The sequence below is a fragment of the Rhinatrema bivittatum genome, chromosome 1 (genome assembly GCF_901001135.1).
Source record: "Rhinatrema bivittatum chromosome 1, aRhiBiv1.1, whole genome shotgun sequence".
In the NCBI taxonomy this organism is placed as follows: Eukaryota; Metazoa; Chordata; class Amphibia; order Gymnophiona; family Rhinatrematidae; genus Rhinatrema; species Rhinatrema bivittatum.
The window spans coordinates 401071640-401090573 of NC_042615.1; the positions used below are offsets into that span (position 1 = coordinate 401071640).

Genomic DNA, 18934 nt, shown 5'->3' on the forward strand with positions numbered 1-18934 from the left:
TGTGCGCACGGCACAGATGTACGCTCCACTGTGCGCACAAGTCGGTTGTGCGCACGGCTCAGTTGAGCGGGCAATACGGCGATCAAGGGGGGGAAATGGCGCCGACGACAAAGCAGACAAGATGACAAACCCCCCGGAGGGTTCTCCACGTGTGTGGACCATCGCACTGGATCGGGGTCTAGCCCAGACGGGGCTGCTCAACCCGATTTTACAGACGGAAGGGACGATCTGTGCAGCAAAGTGAGCCTCGGAGACCAGAGACTTGGAAGTTTCTACCTTACCTGGTCTTACTGTTTCCCAGTCTCATGCCAGGTGGTCTCCAGCAGCGGGGGGAGAGGGAATTACCTTCACCGCCATGCTCGATTCAACACCCGCTGCCTCTCAGCCGCCCTGGGGGCTAAGTCCACGCCGGGAGCCGGCTACCGGACCGAGGCTTGCCTGTGAGGGATCTCGGAAATCACTTCAGGAATTCTTGACTGGGGGAGGGACCTTTAGGCATCACCACAGGAGAGTGGGGCTCGTCTTCTAGAGGTAAGTTTTCTTTCTTCTTTGGTTTAAAATTTCTAACACTATTCTAGTGTGTGTAGTGTCCCTATCTGCTTAGGAGACGGAGAAATACTGAAGAGCTAAGCTTCCTGCACGGGTATATGTAGGCTGACATCAGCTTTGAAATCTGACTCCGTCTCCCATCTGCTATCAGGAGTACACTATACCCATTGGTCCTGAGTCCATCTGGCTACACACTAGGAAATAAAAATTCTCTACTGGATGCATGGAGTACTGGACTGGAAGCAAGCTGCTCTCATACCTTTATTTCATCTCTCATGAACCTGTGATGGACTTCTCTTCTTACTTTGATCCCCATGCCAGCATGGTATGTGCCACAGGCTATGCTGAATTTGAATAGCTCAGCAGTTACTTGCTCAGTTGTTTTTCTTGATGGACAATAAATTATAGTAGGTCCTTCAAACTCCCAAGCAGACCTAAAGGAAACAATAGGATTTGATGTATTTACATGTCAAAAACCACTTTTTCTTTTAAAGAAAACAGCTCAAAGATCACAAAGGGAGTTATGAGTTCTAAGGGAAAACTGGTTCTTACATGCTAATTTAGTCCTACCAGATCAGTTCAGACTGATGGGTTTTTCTCCCCTACCAACAGATGGAGATAGAGATTCAAAGCTTCACTGTACACGACTGTACTTAAGGCACTGTGTCATCTACAGACACCAGTATGAATGTATCAAAGCAAAAAGAACCCCTTCAAATGAGCAGGGAACCAACAAAAACTCAGTGGTCCTACAAAGCAACTATCAATCTCAATAAATATACAGCAGAGTGACGGCGAGAGAGCCGTCACTCCATGTTGAGCGCCCGCTCTCCTGACGCGCACCCAGGTACCACTCCTGGGCGCACAATTCCCTATTTAAATTAGGCTGTGCGCTAAAAAGAAAGCGCTAGGGACAACAGTGTGTCCCTAGTGACTCCTTATTAGTGGAAGAGGAGGCTTAAGTGCATATTGCAGGATTTGTCACAAGCGAGAGAGAGAGAGAGAGCAAATAATTGAAGTAAGCCAAGATGTCTTTGCCATTTCCTATTTTGACAGGGCTTGCACATCCCTACACATTTTGTATTAGGTTGATTTTTTTTTTTAAAGCAGCCAACAGTCAATAACAAATCTCTTATTTTCTTATTACTAGCGGGGGGGGGCTGCTGTTGCGGTGGCAAACACAAAGGACACGACCCTGGAGTTTATTCAACCTGTTTATTTGAAGCCAGGCGTGCGTTCTGTTAAAAAAAGAAAAAGTCATTCAGGAATGAAAGGACGGCTGCGTTGGGTTTTTACATCAACTCTGTAAACATGCCCAGGGTTGTAGAGGGGACCGCTAGATGTTAAAACAGAGCAGAACCCCATTGGCGCACGTTCAGTCCTACTGCTCTTTTAAAGCTGGCCCCCCCCCCCAACCCCTACACCGCTGCAGTCTCTTTTGTTCATGCTCTTGTAGACCACCATTTCTCCACCAGCAGAGAGAACCCAACTCCCTCTTGCTCCATTCAGGACTGATTTCCTAAAGTCCTGCTTCTAACCAGATGTGGTAGGGCGTGATGATTTTTAGCGATCTGTATGTAAAATTCAAAATAACAGCGCCTTTCATCCTTGCTCCAGCAATGGTAGGAGAGCCACACATTTTACTTTCAGTATCCCACGGGGATAACTAATAGGCACATCAACATGCATTTGCATGTGATGAGTGCTATTAGTTTCGGGTGGGGGGGGGGGGGTTTGGCCACACGTTTTCTACGCGCTATTACTCCTTACAGTATAAGGGGTAATAATAGCGAGTGTAAAACACGCGGTCAAATGTGGGCTAAATGGTGCACTTGGCCGAGCGCACCCTTCTGTATTGGCCTGAGACAAAGTGGTCCTCAGAAAAAATGGGTGGGATTTTGGACTGGTCTGGTAAGACTAAATGAAAGAAAATTAGCAGTTAAGAACCAATATTCCCTTCCTAGTTGTCCAATAGACTAGTCCAGAATGATGAGATGTATCCAAGCCACCCTAATCTGGGAGAGAAACTGGGAGACCAGTTCGCAAAATGCTTGCCCCAAATGCAGTCAGGTCTAATGCCTGAACTTGTAATCTGCAATGCTTGGCAAAAGCCTTCAGATAAGTCCAAGTCACCATCTTACCAATCTCCTGCGGCGACATTGACACTCTGCCCAAGATGCCAACTGAGGCCTCATGGAGTAAGCCTTTGGGCTATCTGCAACCACCAAGCCTTTGGCAACATATGCCACAGGAAAAGTTTGTTTAAGTCTTCTGGCTATAAACAACTTAGACACCGTTTCACCCTTTTGATGCCCGCTGAAGAGCACAGAAAGATGATCCGATCGTCAAAACATTTTTGTCACCTTCAAATACCATAACAGGACATTCTGAACATTGAAGATGTGGAGATCCTTAAAGTTCCATGGTCTGAACCCAATTTATAAAAAGAAGGCAACACAACCATCTGATCCATATGAAAAGAAGAGACTATCTTCAGCAACAATGAAGGTACTTTCCGCATAGACCCTCCATGATCTCAAAACTTGAGGATTGAATCCCTGCAAGTCAGATCGGTACAGCCCCTGATGAAGGCGATTGTAGCAGATTCTCAAAGGACCTTGAAACTCAACAAATCAGTGAACCAAGGCCTTCAGGGCCAATGCTGAGTTATGAGAATAACTTGAGCCAGATGCCTCTCTATCCACCAGCATATTCTGCCTATCAGAGGTCAAGAAGGAAACATACAGTAGAGCTTGACGCGGCCACTATTGAGATAGTGTGACTAAACCTTCTAGACCTGGTTCTCTTTTGCGATTGAGGAACCTTGGGATCTTGGAACTTCGCATGCACAGCATCAAATCCACCTGAGGAACTCTATACAGATGATACAAAATTATTCAGAGTAGTTAAATCACAAGCAGATTGTGATAAATTGCAGGAAGACCTTGTGAGACTGGAAAACTGGGCAGCCAAATGGCAGATGAAATTTAATGTGGATAAGTGCAAGGTGATGCATATAGGGAAAAATAACCCATGCTATAGTTACACAATATTAGGTTCCATATTAGGAGCTACCACACAAGAAAGAGATCTAGGCATCATAGTGGATAACACATTGAAATCATTGAAATCGTCGGTTCATTGTGCTGCAGCAGTCAAAAAAGCAAACAGAATGTTGGGATTTATTAGAAAGGGAATGGTGAATAAAACGGAAAATGTCATAATGCCTCTGTATCGCTCCATGGTAGACCACACCTTGAATACTGTGTACAATTCTGGTCGCCGCATCTCAAAAAATATATTTGTGATGGAGAAGGTACAGAGAAGGGCAACCAAAATGATAAAGGGGATGGAACAGCCCTCCTATGAGGAAAGACTAAAGAGGATAGTACTTTTCAGAATGGAGAAGAGATGGCTGAAGGGGGATATGATAGAGGTGTTTAAAAAAATGAGAGTTCTAGAACGGGTAACTGTTAATCGGTTATGTACTCTTTCGTATATTAGAAGCACTCCATGAAGTTAGCATGTGGCAAATTTAAAACTAATCAGAGAAAATTCTTTTTCACTCAACGCACACAAACTTTGGAATTTGCTGCCAGGGGATGTGGTTAGGGCAGTTAGTGTAGCTGGGTTTAAAAAAGGATTGGATAAGTTCTTGGAGGAGAAGTCCATTACCTGCTATTAATTAAGCTGACTTAGAAAATAGTCACTGCTATTACTAGCAACAGTAACATGGGATAGACTTAGTTTTTGGGAACTTGCCAGGTTCTCATGGCCTGGATTGGCCACTGTTGGAAACAGGGTACTGGCTTGATGGACCCTTGGTCTGACCCAGTATGGCATGTTCTTATGTTCTTATGATGTGATGAAGGAGAATGCTTCCTAAGTAACTCACCCTCGGTAGGATCCAGAACGCGCAAGCTCAGAAAATTCGCTCACATTCCCCACACCAGCGACTGGAGACGTTAACAGTGCTAACAGATGACACTCTGCCCATCTAAACAACGACCTTTTTTCCAGAGGGGACTTCCTGACTCCTTGTTCCTTCATATTAGTTTATGTAAGCTATCACCATGGTGTTGTCTGACATCACTCACACGACTGTTTCCCTAACCAGAGGGAGAAAGACTAGTAATGCTTTCCTGATTGCCCTCATTCCCACACAACCGATGACCCAAATTGCTTCTGTTTAACTCTAGAGGGCTTGTGCTGCCTGATCCTGACATAGGGCTCCCTAGCCCCTCAGACTGGCATCTGTAGTGACTGCTACCCATTCCAGGATCTTGAAATGCATGCCCTTGGATAAGTTGGTCTTCGAGAGCCAATAGCACAGACTCTTTCAGTCTTTGCCAGAAGAATCAACCTGATTCCTCAGGATATTCCTGTTAAGCACCTCTGTACTACTCCCCGCACCGTACAGAGACTTCGCGGAGGTATTTTCTAAGAAGAAAGCAGAGATTCTTCCACGGCACCGACCCTTTGACTGCGCTATAGACCTGCTACCTGGAACCACTCCCCCTCGTGACAGGGTGTACCCACTATCCCTACCAGAGACTCTTTTCATGTCAGAGTATATCACGGAGAATCTTGCTAAAAGGTTCATCCGCCACTCTCGGTCACCTGCTGCAGCAGGGTTTTTCTTCGTGGGGAAAAAAGGGCGGGACGTTTAGACCGTGTATCGACTACCGAGGCTTAAATGCCATCACCAAACGGGATCGCTACCCGCTTCTGTTAATCCCCGAGTTCCTAGATAGACTACAGGGAGCCAAACTCTTTATGAAACTCGACCTATGGGGGGCTTATAACTTAGTTCACATCCGCCCGGAAGACGAATGGAAGACTGCCTTTAACACTAGAGACAGGCATTATGAATACCTGGTAATGCCCTTCGGGTTGTGTAATGCCCCGACAGTCTTCCAAAATCTCATGAACGAAGTATTAAGAGAGATGCTGAATTCGTACATCATAGTATATCTGGACAACGTCCTAATCTACTCTAAAGATCTGGAATCCCACAGACAGCATGTCAAACAGGTGTTGCAAGTCCTGAAGGATAACCACTTATACGCGAAGCTCGAAAAGTATATGCTCGAGTGTGAATCACTTCCGTTCCTGGGATACATAGTGTCATCTACCGGATTTCAGATGGATCCAGAAAAAGTATCTGCAATTACCAAATGGCCTCGCCCCACGGGGATAAAGGCGTTACAGCAGTTCCTGGGATTTGCCAACTTTTATAGACATTTCATTCCTCACTATTCGCGTAGAGTGGTACCCCTTACTGCATTGACTCGCAAAGGAGCGGACACTAAAGTGTGGCCGGAAACAGCCTGTCAGGCCTTCGAGGATCTAAAACAAGCCTTTCTAACGGACACTTGCCTGTACCACCCTGATCCCCAACATCCCTTTGTTGTAGAGGTCGATGCCTCTAGCCTCACAGTAGGAGCCATACTCAGCCAGCATTCAAAATAAAGTCAATTGCTCCCATGCTCTTATTACTCGAAGAAATTCTCGCCCGCCGAATGCAATTACAGCATAGGTGATAAGGAGCTCCTGGCAATAAAGCTGGCATTCGAGGAGTGGAGGCAGTGGCTTGAAGGGGCAATCCATCCAGTCACGGTTTACACAGACCACAAGAACCTCGAATTCCTGTCTCATGCTCAGCGATTGAATCCCAGACAAGCCAGATGGTCGCTCTTTTTTAACCATTTTGACTTCACTCTTCACTATCGTCCAGCCTCAAAAAATGTCCGGGCTGATGCTTTATCTCGGACCTCGGTCTTGGAGGAGGAGAACCCTCAATACATTCTAGACCCCGCCAAGGTTCGTTTGGCAGCTGTTACTGTAGTTCCTAAACGTCTACGAAAGAAAGTGCTAAGCTGGGCCCATGATTCCTGACCGGCGGGCATGCCGGACGAGACAGGACATTAGAGTTACTGAATCGTTACTACTGGTGGCCCAACTTAAGACAGGATGTTCGAACCTATTTGAGTTCCTGTCCCACATGCGCCAGACAGAAACCAATAATCGGGACCCCTGGGGCCTATTACAGCCACTCCCAGTCCCCACGGAGCCCTGGACCCATATAGCCACGGACTTTGTGGTGGATCTACTGTCATCACAAGGGAAGACCGTGATTTGGGTCACGGTAGACCGCTTCTCTAAAATGGCCCACTTTGTGCCATTACCCAAACTGCCGTCTGCTCCAGAACTAGCACTGCTGTTTGCGCAACACATCTTCCGTATCCACGGGCTTCCACAAGACATAGTGTCAGATCGGGGACCACAGTTTACGGCCCGGTATTGGAAGGCCTTATGTAGGAAGTTTGAGGTACAGCTCAGCTTTTCCACGGCATTTCATCCTCAGAGCAACAGCCCAACGGAGCGTATGAATCACTCTCTAAAGACATTTCTCCGGGCATTTGTGAATGAGAAGCAAGACAATTTGGTAGAATTACTTCCCTGGGCTGAGTTCTCCTATAATAACCAGATTCATTCTGCGACTGGGAGATCTCCTTTCCAAACAGTTTATGGGAAACAACTTAAGCCACCTCTGCCTTTATCTATACCGGTTTCCTCACCTGCAGCACAATTATCAGCTCAGCAGCTTCTAGGACTTTGGAATTCCATACAAAGCAAACTCGCTTCTGCTGGCAGGGCTGCAAAGAGATATGCTGACCGGCACCGTCGACCAGCCCCAGTGTTCCTTCCTGGAGACCGCGTCTGGCTCAGCACGAAGAACATCCATCTGAGACTACCTTCTAAAAGATTAGCACCCAAATTTTGTGGCCCTTTTCGTGTGGCAGAGCAGATTGGGATGGTGTCTTAACTACGATTGCCTTCCACATTACGTATTCACAATGTCTTCCTTGTTTCCCTCCTTAAACCAGTGATCCTCTCTCAGTTTCACCACAAGCCACCAGATGCAGCAGTGACTCCTACGGCTGAGGACCCCATATACCAAGTGCGCGAGGTCCTTGACATTCGCTTTTTCAATCGTCGATGGGAGTATCTGCTATCCTGGGAGGGTTGCGGAGATGAAGACAACACCTGGGAACCTGCTCGCAACATCTTAGATAAATCCCTCTTACGACAGTTCCATCTGGACCATCCCGGTAAACCAGGTGCTTTGAAGAGGGGGCACTGTTGCGGCCCCGGTCACCTCCCTCGCGATCGGGTCCGTGGCCGCTTACCTCCGCTCCGGTCCGCGCCCGAAATCGCCGGGTTCCAGGCCTGCTAGGCCGCATGGCTGCAGCGTCTCCACAAGGGAGTCGCCGCCGAGGCCCGATGCTGGCTCCGCCCCCACACTGCTACGCACGCGAAGGAAGAGCATTTAAAGGTCCAGCACCCGGAAGTGCTGGACAGCCCCCTGGATGACGTCAGACGCCGGCAGAGTACTTAAGCCGATGTCTGACTGCTGAACATTGCCTTGCAACGAGGTCTCTCCTTGGAGTGTCTAGTTGCCGTCCTTGTTCCTGCTGATCCTGCTGTCCGTTCCTGCTGTAAAAACTGCTTTTCTGTGCACCCTCCGACTTAATATCATGGCGATATTAAGTCGGAGCTCCCGAAGAGTAAAAAAAGTAAAAAAAAAAAAAAAAAAATTGAATTCGGCCCGCAGCTGTCGGGCCGAAAACCGGACGCTCAATTTTGCCGGCGTCCGGTTTCCGAGCCTGTTGCTGTCAGCGGGCTCGAGAACCGACGCCGGCAAAATTGAGAGTCAGCTGTCAAACCTGCTGACAGCCGCCGCTCCTGTCAAAAAGGAGGCGCTAGGGACGCGCTAGTGTCCCTAGCGCCTCCTTTTCCCCGTTTCTACCGCGCCACCTAATTTGAATACTGCATTGCACACACTGGCGAGGGGCCGGTGCGTGCACCGGGAGAGCGGGCGTTCGTCCACTCTCCCGCAGACTTTATCAGTCCGTTGGTAAATTCCTGGTTCTTGACCCCGGTCTGCTTCTGATGTGCCTTGCCTGCCGCCTGCCTCGACCCTTGGATCCTCTTCTCATCTCGTCTCGCTGTTATCTCCTAAGTCCCAGCGGTCCAGATCCCTATGGGCTCCTCCTGGGGGGTTCTAGGACTTCCAGGGTGAAGGCTTCTCCGGTGCTTCAGCTTTGGTTCCGCCTCCCGGCCTGTCTACTACGGAACCCCTGGTTCCACCAGGCCGGCCCAAGGGTCCACCTCAACTCGCAACATATTCTTTCGGATAATAGAAAGACTTGGGGGCACTCCATGAAGTTAGCATGTGGCACATTTAAAACTAATCGGAGAAAGTTCTTTTTCACTCATCGCACAATTAAACTCTGGAATTTGTTGCCAGAGGATATGGTTAGTGCAGTTAGTGTAGCTGTGTTTAAAAAAGGATTGGATAAGTTCTTGGAGGAGAAGTCCATTACCTGCTATTAATTAAGTTGACTTAGAAAATAGCCACTGCTATTACTAGCAACAATAATGTGGAATAGACTTAGTTTTTGGGTACTTGCCAGGTTCTTATGGCCTGGATTGGCCACTGTTAGAAACAGGATGCTGGGTTTGATGGACCCTTGGTCTGACACAGTATGGCATGTTCTTATGTTCTTAATCAGCTAATTAGCCTAGAACTACTTTCCTATGCTTCACTTCACTTCACCAGCCCCATATACTTTCCTGTCACTCATCCCTCACCTTTCACTCTTTTACCTTCTACCTAGCCTCCCACTACTCCTCTTTCACCTGCACCCTAGTCCGTTAACACTTTCACAGATCATCCCTTTCCTCTGTCTCTCACTCCCTTCACACTTCTCCACATTATCTCTGGACACCTCTCAACCCCCTACCTCACTTTCCCCAGCCCATCCAACATAGTCTTACTCCCCGCCCACCAAATCACCAAGTTGCTGCTGTCCCGCCTCTCTAGCTCAATCTTAGAGTCCACGATCTCTACCTTCTCTCTCAATGCAGTCTCTAAGTTCTTGCCCTCTTCCCCTCCCCTCATGCCACATCTCCCACCCTTTCCCCAAATCTCAGAGTTCCCTGTTGTCTCCCCTATCTGCTTCCCTCTTCCCGAGTCTTGTGCTTGTTGCTGCTCCCTCCCCTCCATGCCCCTGTGGCTAGTCCTGCCGCCGGCGCCTCTCCTCTCCCTCCCGTGGGTTCATGAATCTCGCCAGCAGCTAGGGGATTCACCTGGTTCAAGTGTGTGAGACCGACGCAAGGAGGGGGGAGGGGGGAGGGGGGAGGGGAGAATGCAGCTACAGGGCACGTGCCCCTGTTGGTTAAGAATTAGACTGACCCGGTCAGTGGAGCCTCCTGCAGCCCCTCGGAAAAGGGAGGGAGTTGAACGTGCGATCTGATCTATAAAGAAGGGAGAGAGGGAGGCAGCTGGCTATTTCGGATTAGTCCCGTAGAAGGGGGAAGAACCAAGGGCTAGATAGATGTATCCGAGGGCTGGCTAGGTGTGGGGAAAATGTTTCTTTTTGCTGGAAGAGTTTGCCTGAGTGAAGGATGAGGCGGCTGTAGCAAGAAGGTTTCAGGGGCAATTTTGTCGCCTGAAAATCTTGACACCTGAAGAGGCCACCACCTCACCCTGCCTCATTATAGAACCGCCCCTGGTCCTGCGTAAAAGTACCAACAAATGTGAAAGTGTAATTCTCAATACATGTCTTAGTACAGTGGTTCATTTACTGCTCCAGGAACTTATACTCAGACATGTGGCAGCAGCATCTGTACCAACTGCTCAGCCTTCTGCTCTGTCAAAAATACCAAAGAAGAGCCAGCATCTGTTACTCGCAGCCAAGCTGGATGCAACAATGCATAAAGAATCTTCTGCTTTCAGAGCTCTTTCTTCACCTCCAGGAATTCCTGTCTTTTGTGCTGAAGCTCTGCTGAGAAATCCTGAAAGATGAGGACCTTAGCATTCTGAACAGTTTTCTCCAGCCCTTCGCACCACTTAAAAGGATCTTGACTTTGTTAGCAAAATTATGCACTCACAGGACAATTACTCTGTCTCACAGCTCCATCCTGCCGAGGCATTAAGTTCGATCATGCAACTAGAGTGGCCTACTCTACCCTCTACTGTTTTCCCAGTTCTATGTAACCCTGGTTCTATGTAATGCTTGTTGCAATATTGTGTTCCACTGTAAACCGATATATGATATGTATCTTGCCACATGAATGTCGGTATAGAAAAGTTCAAAATAAATAAATAAAATAATGTCAGAGGGCCCCGCTGCCAGTCTGAACGTATTTGGCAGCCATTTTGCAAAGAAACTGACTGGGTGTGGGCTCTCCATCTTCTTGGGAAAGCGAATATTTTGATGGCTGCAAATTTCCAAATCCTTGGTTTTATTTATTTATTTTTTTTATCTGTTTATTGGAAGTCATAGTAACAACAATATAGTCCTATTTGGCAGCACCACCAACATTAAACCAGCAAACAAGCATGTACAAGATAAAGCAAATTGTACACTACATCAGTAGAATGAAGCAATACACCCCATGATTATTTCAATTATTTCCCCCATACTCTAGAGAACACACGCAAACACACAAAACATACACACACACACATTAAAATTCATGCACTCAGAAAGCAAATGTTGCTTACCTGATGTAACAGGTGTTCTCACAGGACAGCAGGATGTTAGTCCTCACAAATGGGTGACATCGAGGATGGAGCCCACCACGGAAAACTTCTGTCAAAGTTTAAACAGAACTTTGACTGGCCCCTACTGGGCATGCCCAGCAAGGCACTGACCCTGCAGCCAGCAGGGGTCTCCCTTCAGTCTGATTTTCAAGCTACAGGCAGTGCCTAGAAAGTAAAAATAAAACCAACCCAACACCGCGGGGAGGCGGGCGGGTTTCGTGAGGACTAACATCCTGCTGTCCTGTGAGAACACCTGTTACATCAGGTAAGCAACATTTGCTTTCTCACAGGACAAGCAGGATGGTTGTCCTCACAAATGGGTGAGTACCGAGCTGAGGATGTCCCGACTTGCACCAAATGTACTCAACGGTGTGCAACAGGCACAACAAGTGAGGAGAAATATGGGAAAGGGCATCCGCACCCTACCGGGTAGGTGGAAGGGTGTTGGTACATCAGGTTGGAAAAAGGTTACGCAAGACAGATTGGCCGAAGATGGAGTCCTGTCTTCCAGCCTTGTCCAAACAATAGTGGGCTGCAAAGGTATGGAGAGAACTCCAGGTTGCAGCTTTGCAGATGTCAGGAAGCGGCACCGATCGAAGGTGTGCCACTGACGTCGCCATGGCCCTCACAGAGTGTGCTTTAACACGGTCTTGAAAAGGAATGCCAGCTTGCTCATAGCAAAAAGAAATGCAGTCCGCCAACCAGGAAGAAAGAGCCTGCTTACCCACAGGTTGTCCTAACTTGTTAGGATGGAAAGAGACGAATAATTGAGTGCTCTTCCTGTGAGAAACTGTACGGTCTAGGTAAAAAGCTAGAGCCCGTTTACAGTCTAGGGTATGCAGGGTCTGCTCTCCAGAGTTGGAGTGGGGCCTGGGAAAAAAGATAGGTAGTACGATAGATTGATTGATATGAAACTCCGAAACTACCTTAGGTAAAAATTTAGGGTGAGTGCGGAGTACCGCCCGTCCTGCAGGAGCTTAGTGTAAGGCGGATAGGTAACTAGGGCCTGTAATTCACTAACCCTGCGAGCTGAAGTAACAGCCAAAAGGAATAACACTTTCCAAGTGAGATATTTCAAGTCACAGGAGTGCAGAGGTTCGAAAGGAGGTTTCATTAGACGACCAAGAACCAGGTTAAGGTCCCAGGATGGGGCCGGAGGACGCAAGGGTGGCTTTAGATGGAGTAAGCCCTTAAGAAAGCATGTTACTAGGGGTTGTACTGAAATAGGATTACCCTCAATACCCTTATGGAAGGCGGCTACCGCACTGACATGCATTCTGATAGAAGAGGTTTTAAGACCTGATTCAGAGAGATGCCATAAATAGTCCAAGAATTTGGAGATTGGACAGGAAAGGGGATCAAGGGACTGAGAAGTGCACCATGATGTGTACCTTTTCCATTTGTATGAGTAACACTTTCTTGTGGAAGGCTTTCGTGAAGCTATCAGGACCCGAGAAACGGAATCTGAAAGGTTAAATGGTTGAAGGACTAACCTTTCAACATCCATGCCGTCAGGGACAAGGCTTGGAGGTTGGGATGGAGGAGGCATCCGTCGTTTTGAGTGAGCAGATGCGGGTCCTTTCCCAGAGGAATGTGCCTGCGGATGGAGAGATCCTGGAGTATTGGAAACCATACTTGGCGTGGCCAGTAAGGTGCTATCAGGATCATGGTTCCTCCGTCCTGGCGTAGCTTCATGAGAGTCTTTGACACAAGAGGGAGTGGAGGGAATGCATAGAGCAGACCGGTTGTCCACTTGAGGGAGAATGCATCTCTCGGCCGAGAGTGCTGGCTCCGAATGAGAGAGCAGTAATCGTCCACTTTGTGGTTCTGAGGGGACGCAAAGAGGTCTATGCGGGGAGAACCCCACTTGTGAAACAGAGAGGGTCGCTACCAGAGGATCGAGTGACCACTCGTGTGGTTGGAAGACACGGCTCAGCTGGTCTGCCAATACATTGTCTACTCCCGGCAGGTAAGTGGCCCTGAGGTACATGGAGTGGGAGAGGGCTTCCGCCCAGATCTGCGCAGCTTCCTGACACAGAAGGAAGGAGCCTGTGCCTCCCTGCTTGTTTATGTACCACATGGCCACTTGGTTGTCCGTCTGGATTAAGATTATCTGATGAAATAGATGATCTTTGAAAGTTCAGAGCGCATAGCGGATTGCTCGAAGTTCCAGGAAATTGATCTGGTGTTCGGCTTCCTCTTTGGACCATAACCCTTGGGTTTGGAAGTCGTCCACATGGGCTCCCCAACCGATGTGAGAAGCGTCGGTGGTTAGGATTACTTGCGGATCCGGTGGAAGAAAAGGTAAGCCCTGAAGGAGGTTGACCTGAGTCGTCCACCAGGTTAAGGATAGGCGCAGCGCTTGTGTGACTGTGACTATGGAGGACAGAGGCTGAAAATCTTGAATCCATTGGTGTCGTAGAGTCCATTGTGTTACTCTCATGGCTAGTCGGGTCATGGGAGTGACTTGAACCGAGGATGCCATGTGTCCTAGGAGAATGAGGAACTGGCGAGCCGTGGCAGTGTTCTGAGACTGGAGCTGGCGAGCCAGGGATATTAGGGTGTGGACCCTCTGAAGAGGAAGGTAAGCCTTTGCCTGTAAGGTGTCCAAGTCTGCCCCAATGAAGGATAAGGTTTGAGACGGGACTAAGCAAGATTTCTCGTAATTGACAAGAAACCCTAAGGAAAGGAGTGTTTGAATTGTCAATTTTAGGGAGGATTGAGCTATCTGTTGGGTGGAGGCCCTGATTAGCCAATCGTCCAGGTAGGGGTAGACGTGGACACCTTCCTTCCTTAGGAATGCTGCTACCACTACGAGACATTTGGTAAAGACTCGTGGGGCAGAAGCCAGACCGAAAGGTAGGACACGGTATTGATAATGGTCGTGGCCTACTAGAAACCGCAGATATTTGTGATGGGATTGTGTGATCGCAATGTGGGTATAAGCGTCCTTGAGGTCGAGAGAGCACAGCCAATCCCCTCTTTGTAGCAGAGGGAGCAGCGCGCCTAGGGTTACCATTTTGAACTTCTCTTTTTGAAGGTATTTGTTGAGGGCTCGAAGGTCCAAAATGGGACGTAGTCCCCCTGATTTCTTTGGTATTAGGAAGTATCTGGAATAGAATCCCTTGCCTCGTTGAGAAGGAGGAACGGGTTCTATAGCATTTGATTGCAGAAGAAGAGATACTTCCTGTTGTAATTGAGCCAAATGGGTGGATAGACTCCACGCTTGAAGAGGCGGGGAGTCTGCCGGAAGAGTTATGAAGTTGAGGTGGTAACCCTGTGCGATAATTGTTAGCACCACTGATCTGAGGTGATCTGCAACCAAGGTTGTAGAAAATGGTACAGTCGACCTCCTACAGGGATGTCTGGAAGAGGGGTTTGGCATGTGTTCCCTACAGGGGAGTCAAAGGCCAGCCGCAGGCCCAGGAGGAGGGGCTACAGTAGGCCTTTGTTTCCTAGGCTGACGCGGCTGAGGCCTAGTAGAGGATCGAGCTGGACGAGGCCTGGCCGATGGAGGGTAGTAACGGCGTGGCCGAAAGAACGACTTCTTAGAGTCCTTCTTAAGTGGTTGTTTGGAGGAAACCTCAGACGGAACAGAAGAAAGTTGTTTTAACGTCTCGTGGTGATCTTTTAATTCAGCTACAATTTGCTGAATTTGTTCTCCAAACAAATTGTCCCCTAAGCAGGGTAAATCCGCTAAACGATCCTGGACCTCTGGGCGAAGGTTGGATGACTTTAACCAAGCCCAACGTCTGGCCGAAATGGCAGTAGCTGAAACCTTTGTGGAGGCATCGAAGATGTCATAAGCCGTTCTGATCTCGTGCTTCCCTGCTTCAAACCCTTTGTTAAGAAGGGCCTGAAGCTGTGGCTGGTATTGGTCAGGTAATGTGTCAGCAAAATCTTGCATCTGTTTAAGGATGGCTCTGTTATATTGCGTCATGTAGAGTTGATATGAGGCTATGCGAGAAATCAGCATAGCTCCATGGTACACTTTCCGTCCCACACTGTCCAGGAATTTATTGTCCTTGACCGGCGGAGTGGAGGAGTGTGGCTTTAGACGCTTGGCCTTTCTTTGTGCGGACTCAACCACAACAGAGCGATGATCCAGTTGAGGCTTTTGAAAGCCTGGTGCTGACTGGACTAGGTATGTGGAGTCAGCCTTCTTGTTAACTGGTGATACAGATGAAGGAGATTCCCAGTTTTTCTTTAAGAGATCGAGAAACACCTGGTGAATGGGGATGGAAGCGATGATTTTTGGAGCGTCCAAAAATTGAAGCAGTTCCATCATCTGGTGTCTGTCATCGGTCTCAGATTGCAGCTGAAAAGGTACAATTTCGGACATCTCCTTTACAAAATTAATAAAGGAGAGATCCTCTGGAGGAGATCTTTTTCTACTCTCTGTAGGAGAAGGCGGTGATGGTAAATCTGTGTCAGAAGATGTATCATCACCCCAGGTATCATAGGGATCACTTGGGGGTTGAAGCCCCGATGGACCCTGGTGAGGATCCGAAGGCATCGAAGGAAACCTTGGAGGAACCGGTGGTACAATCGGTACTGGGAACGGCATCGAGGGTTTCGGTGCTGCCGATGGAGTCGGTGCCGGTCTTGGAACCGATGGAAGCCAAAGGATAAATCGGTGGAGATATACGAGAAGGCACCGATGGGACCACCCTGGAAGCGGGATCAGGGAACGGTGTTTTCTCCCGCCGATTGAAAATCCAGTCGGAGACGATGGCGCTGTCGGTTGCTACTGGAATCATCGATGGAAGGGCATGTACAAGTGCCTCCATACGTTGTAGTAGCAGTGCCAGCGCTTCCACCAAGGTTCGGTGGTCGGTTCCTTCCTCGGTGGCAGAGTCGGTGCCGGGGTCGATGCCGGTGGCGGTGCCGGAATCGGTGCCGGAGACGGTTGCCAATGGAGGTTGGAATCTTTGCATCGCTTTCTCGATGGCCTCCTGGACCAGCGGTCCAGTTCAGCCCGGAGACCAGGGGTAACAATACCCGGCTCGACGGGAGAGGGAGGCTGAGGCAGAGCCGGAGGGACCACCGTAACCGGTGGGATCACGGCTCCCCACACCCCGAGAGGGTGAGGGTTTCCTCGATGCCTGCGAACGAGACGTGGACGGTGCCAAGTCTGATCGAGGCCTCTTAGTCGGTGGTTCGGCCTGTTCAGAGGTCGATGACTGTGGATCCTCGACAGGCCGAGACTTGTGCCGTCGATGGCGATGCTTTGTCCTTCCGGTCTCCTCGCCCATCCGGGGAGGGGACAGGAGTCGACGGCCGAGAAGTCATCGATGGTGGACGGTCACCGGAGGGTTGACGATGGTGGTGCAATTTCGACGGTGCCGGTTTCCGATGACGTCGATGCTATCGATGGCGTTGGGGTGGGTGCATGGAAGAGGAGCCCCATCTTCTCCATCCTGGCCTTGCGACCCTTAGGTGTCATTAGGGCACATTTGGTGCAAGTCAGGACATCATGCTCACTACCCAAACACAAAACACAAACCCTATGGGGGTCTGTGATGACATAGTCCGGGTACAATCCGGACATCGACGGAACCCCGTCGCCATGGCTTAAGGCCAAATTAGTCGCGGGCTCGGTAAGTGCCAACAGGCCTCGAGGGCCAAATTCGACGGTAGTCGAGGGAAAAAAGGCAAAAAACTTACGGTTTCCGCGAAGGTGACAAAAATTTGTCGAAGGGAGACCCCTGAGGGGCAAATTTTCTTCGGAAAGAAAAGTACCGAATTCCTGTCAGGAACGTGGTAAGGGAGCTCCTTTTCACCGCGTGGCAACTGCTGCGCGGAAAAAAGAAGACTGAAGGAAGACCCCTGCTGGCTGCAGGGTCAGTGCCTTGCTGGGCATGCCCAGTAGGGGCCAGTCAAAGTTCTGTTTAAACTTTGACAGAAGTTTTCCGTGGTGGGCTCCATCCTCGATGTCACCCATTTGTGAGGACAACCATCCTGCTTGTCCTGTGAGAATACCTAGTAATTGTGGCAAGGACATATGACCATCAGGCAACTTGCTGAATCCTTTGCCATATCTCAATTTAAGGCCTCAGGGTCAATGCTCATTTTGGATCTGAGGCCTTACTTTCAACATCAGATTCCATCAAGACCATGGTCTACATAGAAGTCAAAAGGAGCATAAGAGCAGTGACTAAACTCAGCAATTATAGTGCTAACAATACAAGTGCATGTTGCGTCTGTCGGTGCCAGACGGCTTCGCCCCGTTTGCCTCACCTTATTCATGGCTCCTCCCGCTTACCTAGGAAAGATGGCTACCGCAGCATCTACAAGCCGACCTCTCCGGCGTCCCCGGAACGGCTATGGTGCAGCCTCCCGCCATGCTCCTCCCAGGTACCTACTAGGGTGCGCGCGCCACCCACGTCTTTATTCCAACCTTGGCGCAAACCTCGGGGGCATTCCCCCATGCTGACGTCACGCCATCCGGGTATATAACCTTTGCTATTTTGCTAGCTCATTGAGTTAGCAAGGACTTGATCTTGGACTCATATCCGTTCTTGTCTATGCTACTCTGCCGCTTCCGTGCTGCCACTGGAAGCTCTCTCTCTGCCCTTCGTGGTAACTGCTAACCTGGGTACTCGCTCCTCGGGGGCCCTCTGCTTTATTTCAGGTGCCTTACAGGGAACAGGTACTCGCTCCTCGAGGGCCTGCTCTCCCTGCCTCGGTGCCTGTACTTTCTTCTACAATGTGGTGGAATCGCATATCAACAGCATACACCTAGTAAGTACTCTAACTCTCAGTCTATCTCATCCACAGTATCTCCTTGCTGGGAAACCTGCTGCGGAACCTCCCTATACCATCGGGGAGAGAAGGGCTCCCCTCTGCCGAGGTCCCCTGAGACTGCAACTACCAGACTGCCTCACTATTGCCACCTCTGGTGGCTCTCTTTAAGCTGTTTAATAAAGAACTAACTGTGTTTGTGCGTTCTGAGTCTAGCCCAGTACTGTGGCTCCTCACAGGGCTCCTCCCCGTGGGCGTGGTCATCTCCTACAGTACCCAAGGATCCATCCAAACATGCTTAACCATAACAGTGCAGTGAATATTTCATAGTCCATGTAATCTTCAAAGAAAATGTTATTAGTTCAAGAACGGCAACTCCACTGTTTCAATAGATAGTTCTTTCAAAGGGTCACCCGACACGGACCCCGTGTTTCGCCAAAGGCTGCGTCAGGAGGGACAATAGTTTTTAACAACAAACTGTAATTATAAACATATAAATTAGCAATGGATTATGTGAAAAGGTCAGGAGAACCAACATACTATTGTAATTTTTAATTATTTATTTATTTGCTTTATTTGCTTTTATACACCGACATTCATTGGAGTACATCACATCGGTTCACATTACAACAACTGGAACAGTATGACGAGGGTCATACTATTTTACATTTTAACATTAACTGAGATTGAGAAACATAAACAAAGGTCATTTAACAAAAATCGTTTAACAATAACTGTGACTAGTACTAATACATATTATGCAATGTAAGTTTAGATAGCGAGTTTTAAAAAGGGTGGCATAGGCGTTGTGGGGAGTACATGTGGGGCGAGAAGCATTTGACAGGGATATTGGATGCCGGAAGTACAATGAATGGAATGGCGGGTCTGTGAGGCTGACATTGGGTTGCAGAGGGGAGAGAAAAGGAGGGAGAGGGTTAGGTCTGTGTCATGGTAGGCGTTGAGGAATAGCCATGTTTTCAATATACATACTGTTGTAATCAATAATAATACTTCACAGGAGTGCAT

General features: G+C 48.7%; 1 protein-coding gene across 1 annotated transcript in view; it reads right to left on the reverse strand.

Annotated features, from left to right (window-relative positions):
• WRN (WRN RecQ like helicase) overlaps nt 1-18934 on the reverse strand; it is a 983741-nt gene that overhangs the window by 595816 nt on the left and 368991 nt on the right. The window contains exon 12 of the mRNA XM_029601951.1: nt 809-983. Within this exon, the coding sequence (XP_029457811.1) occupies nt 809-983 (175 nt within the window). The remainder of the gene's footprint in view (nt 1-808; nt 984-18934) is intronic.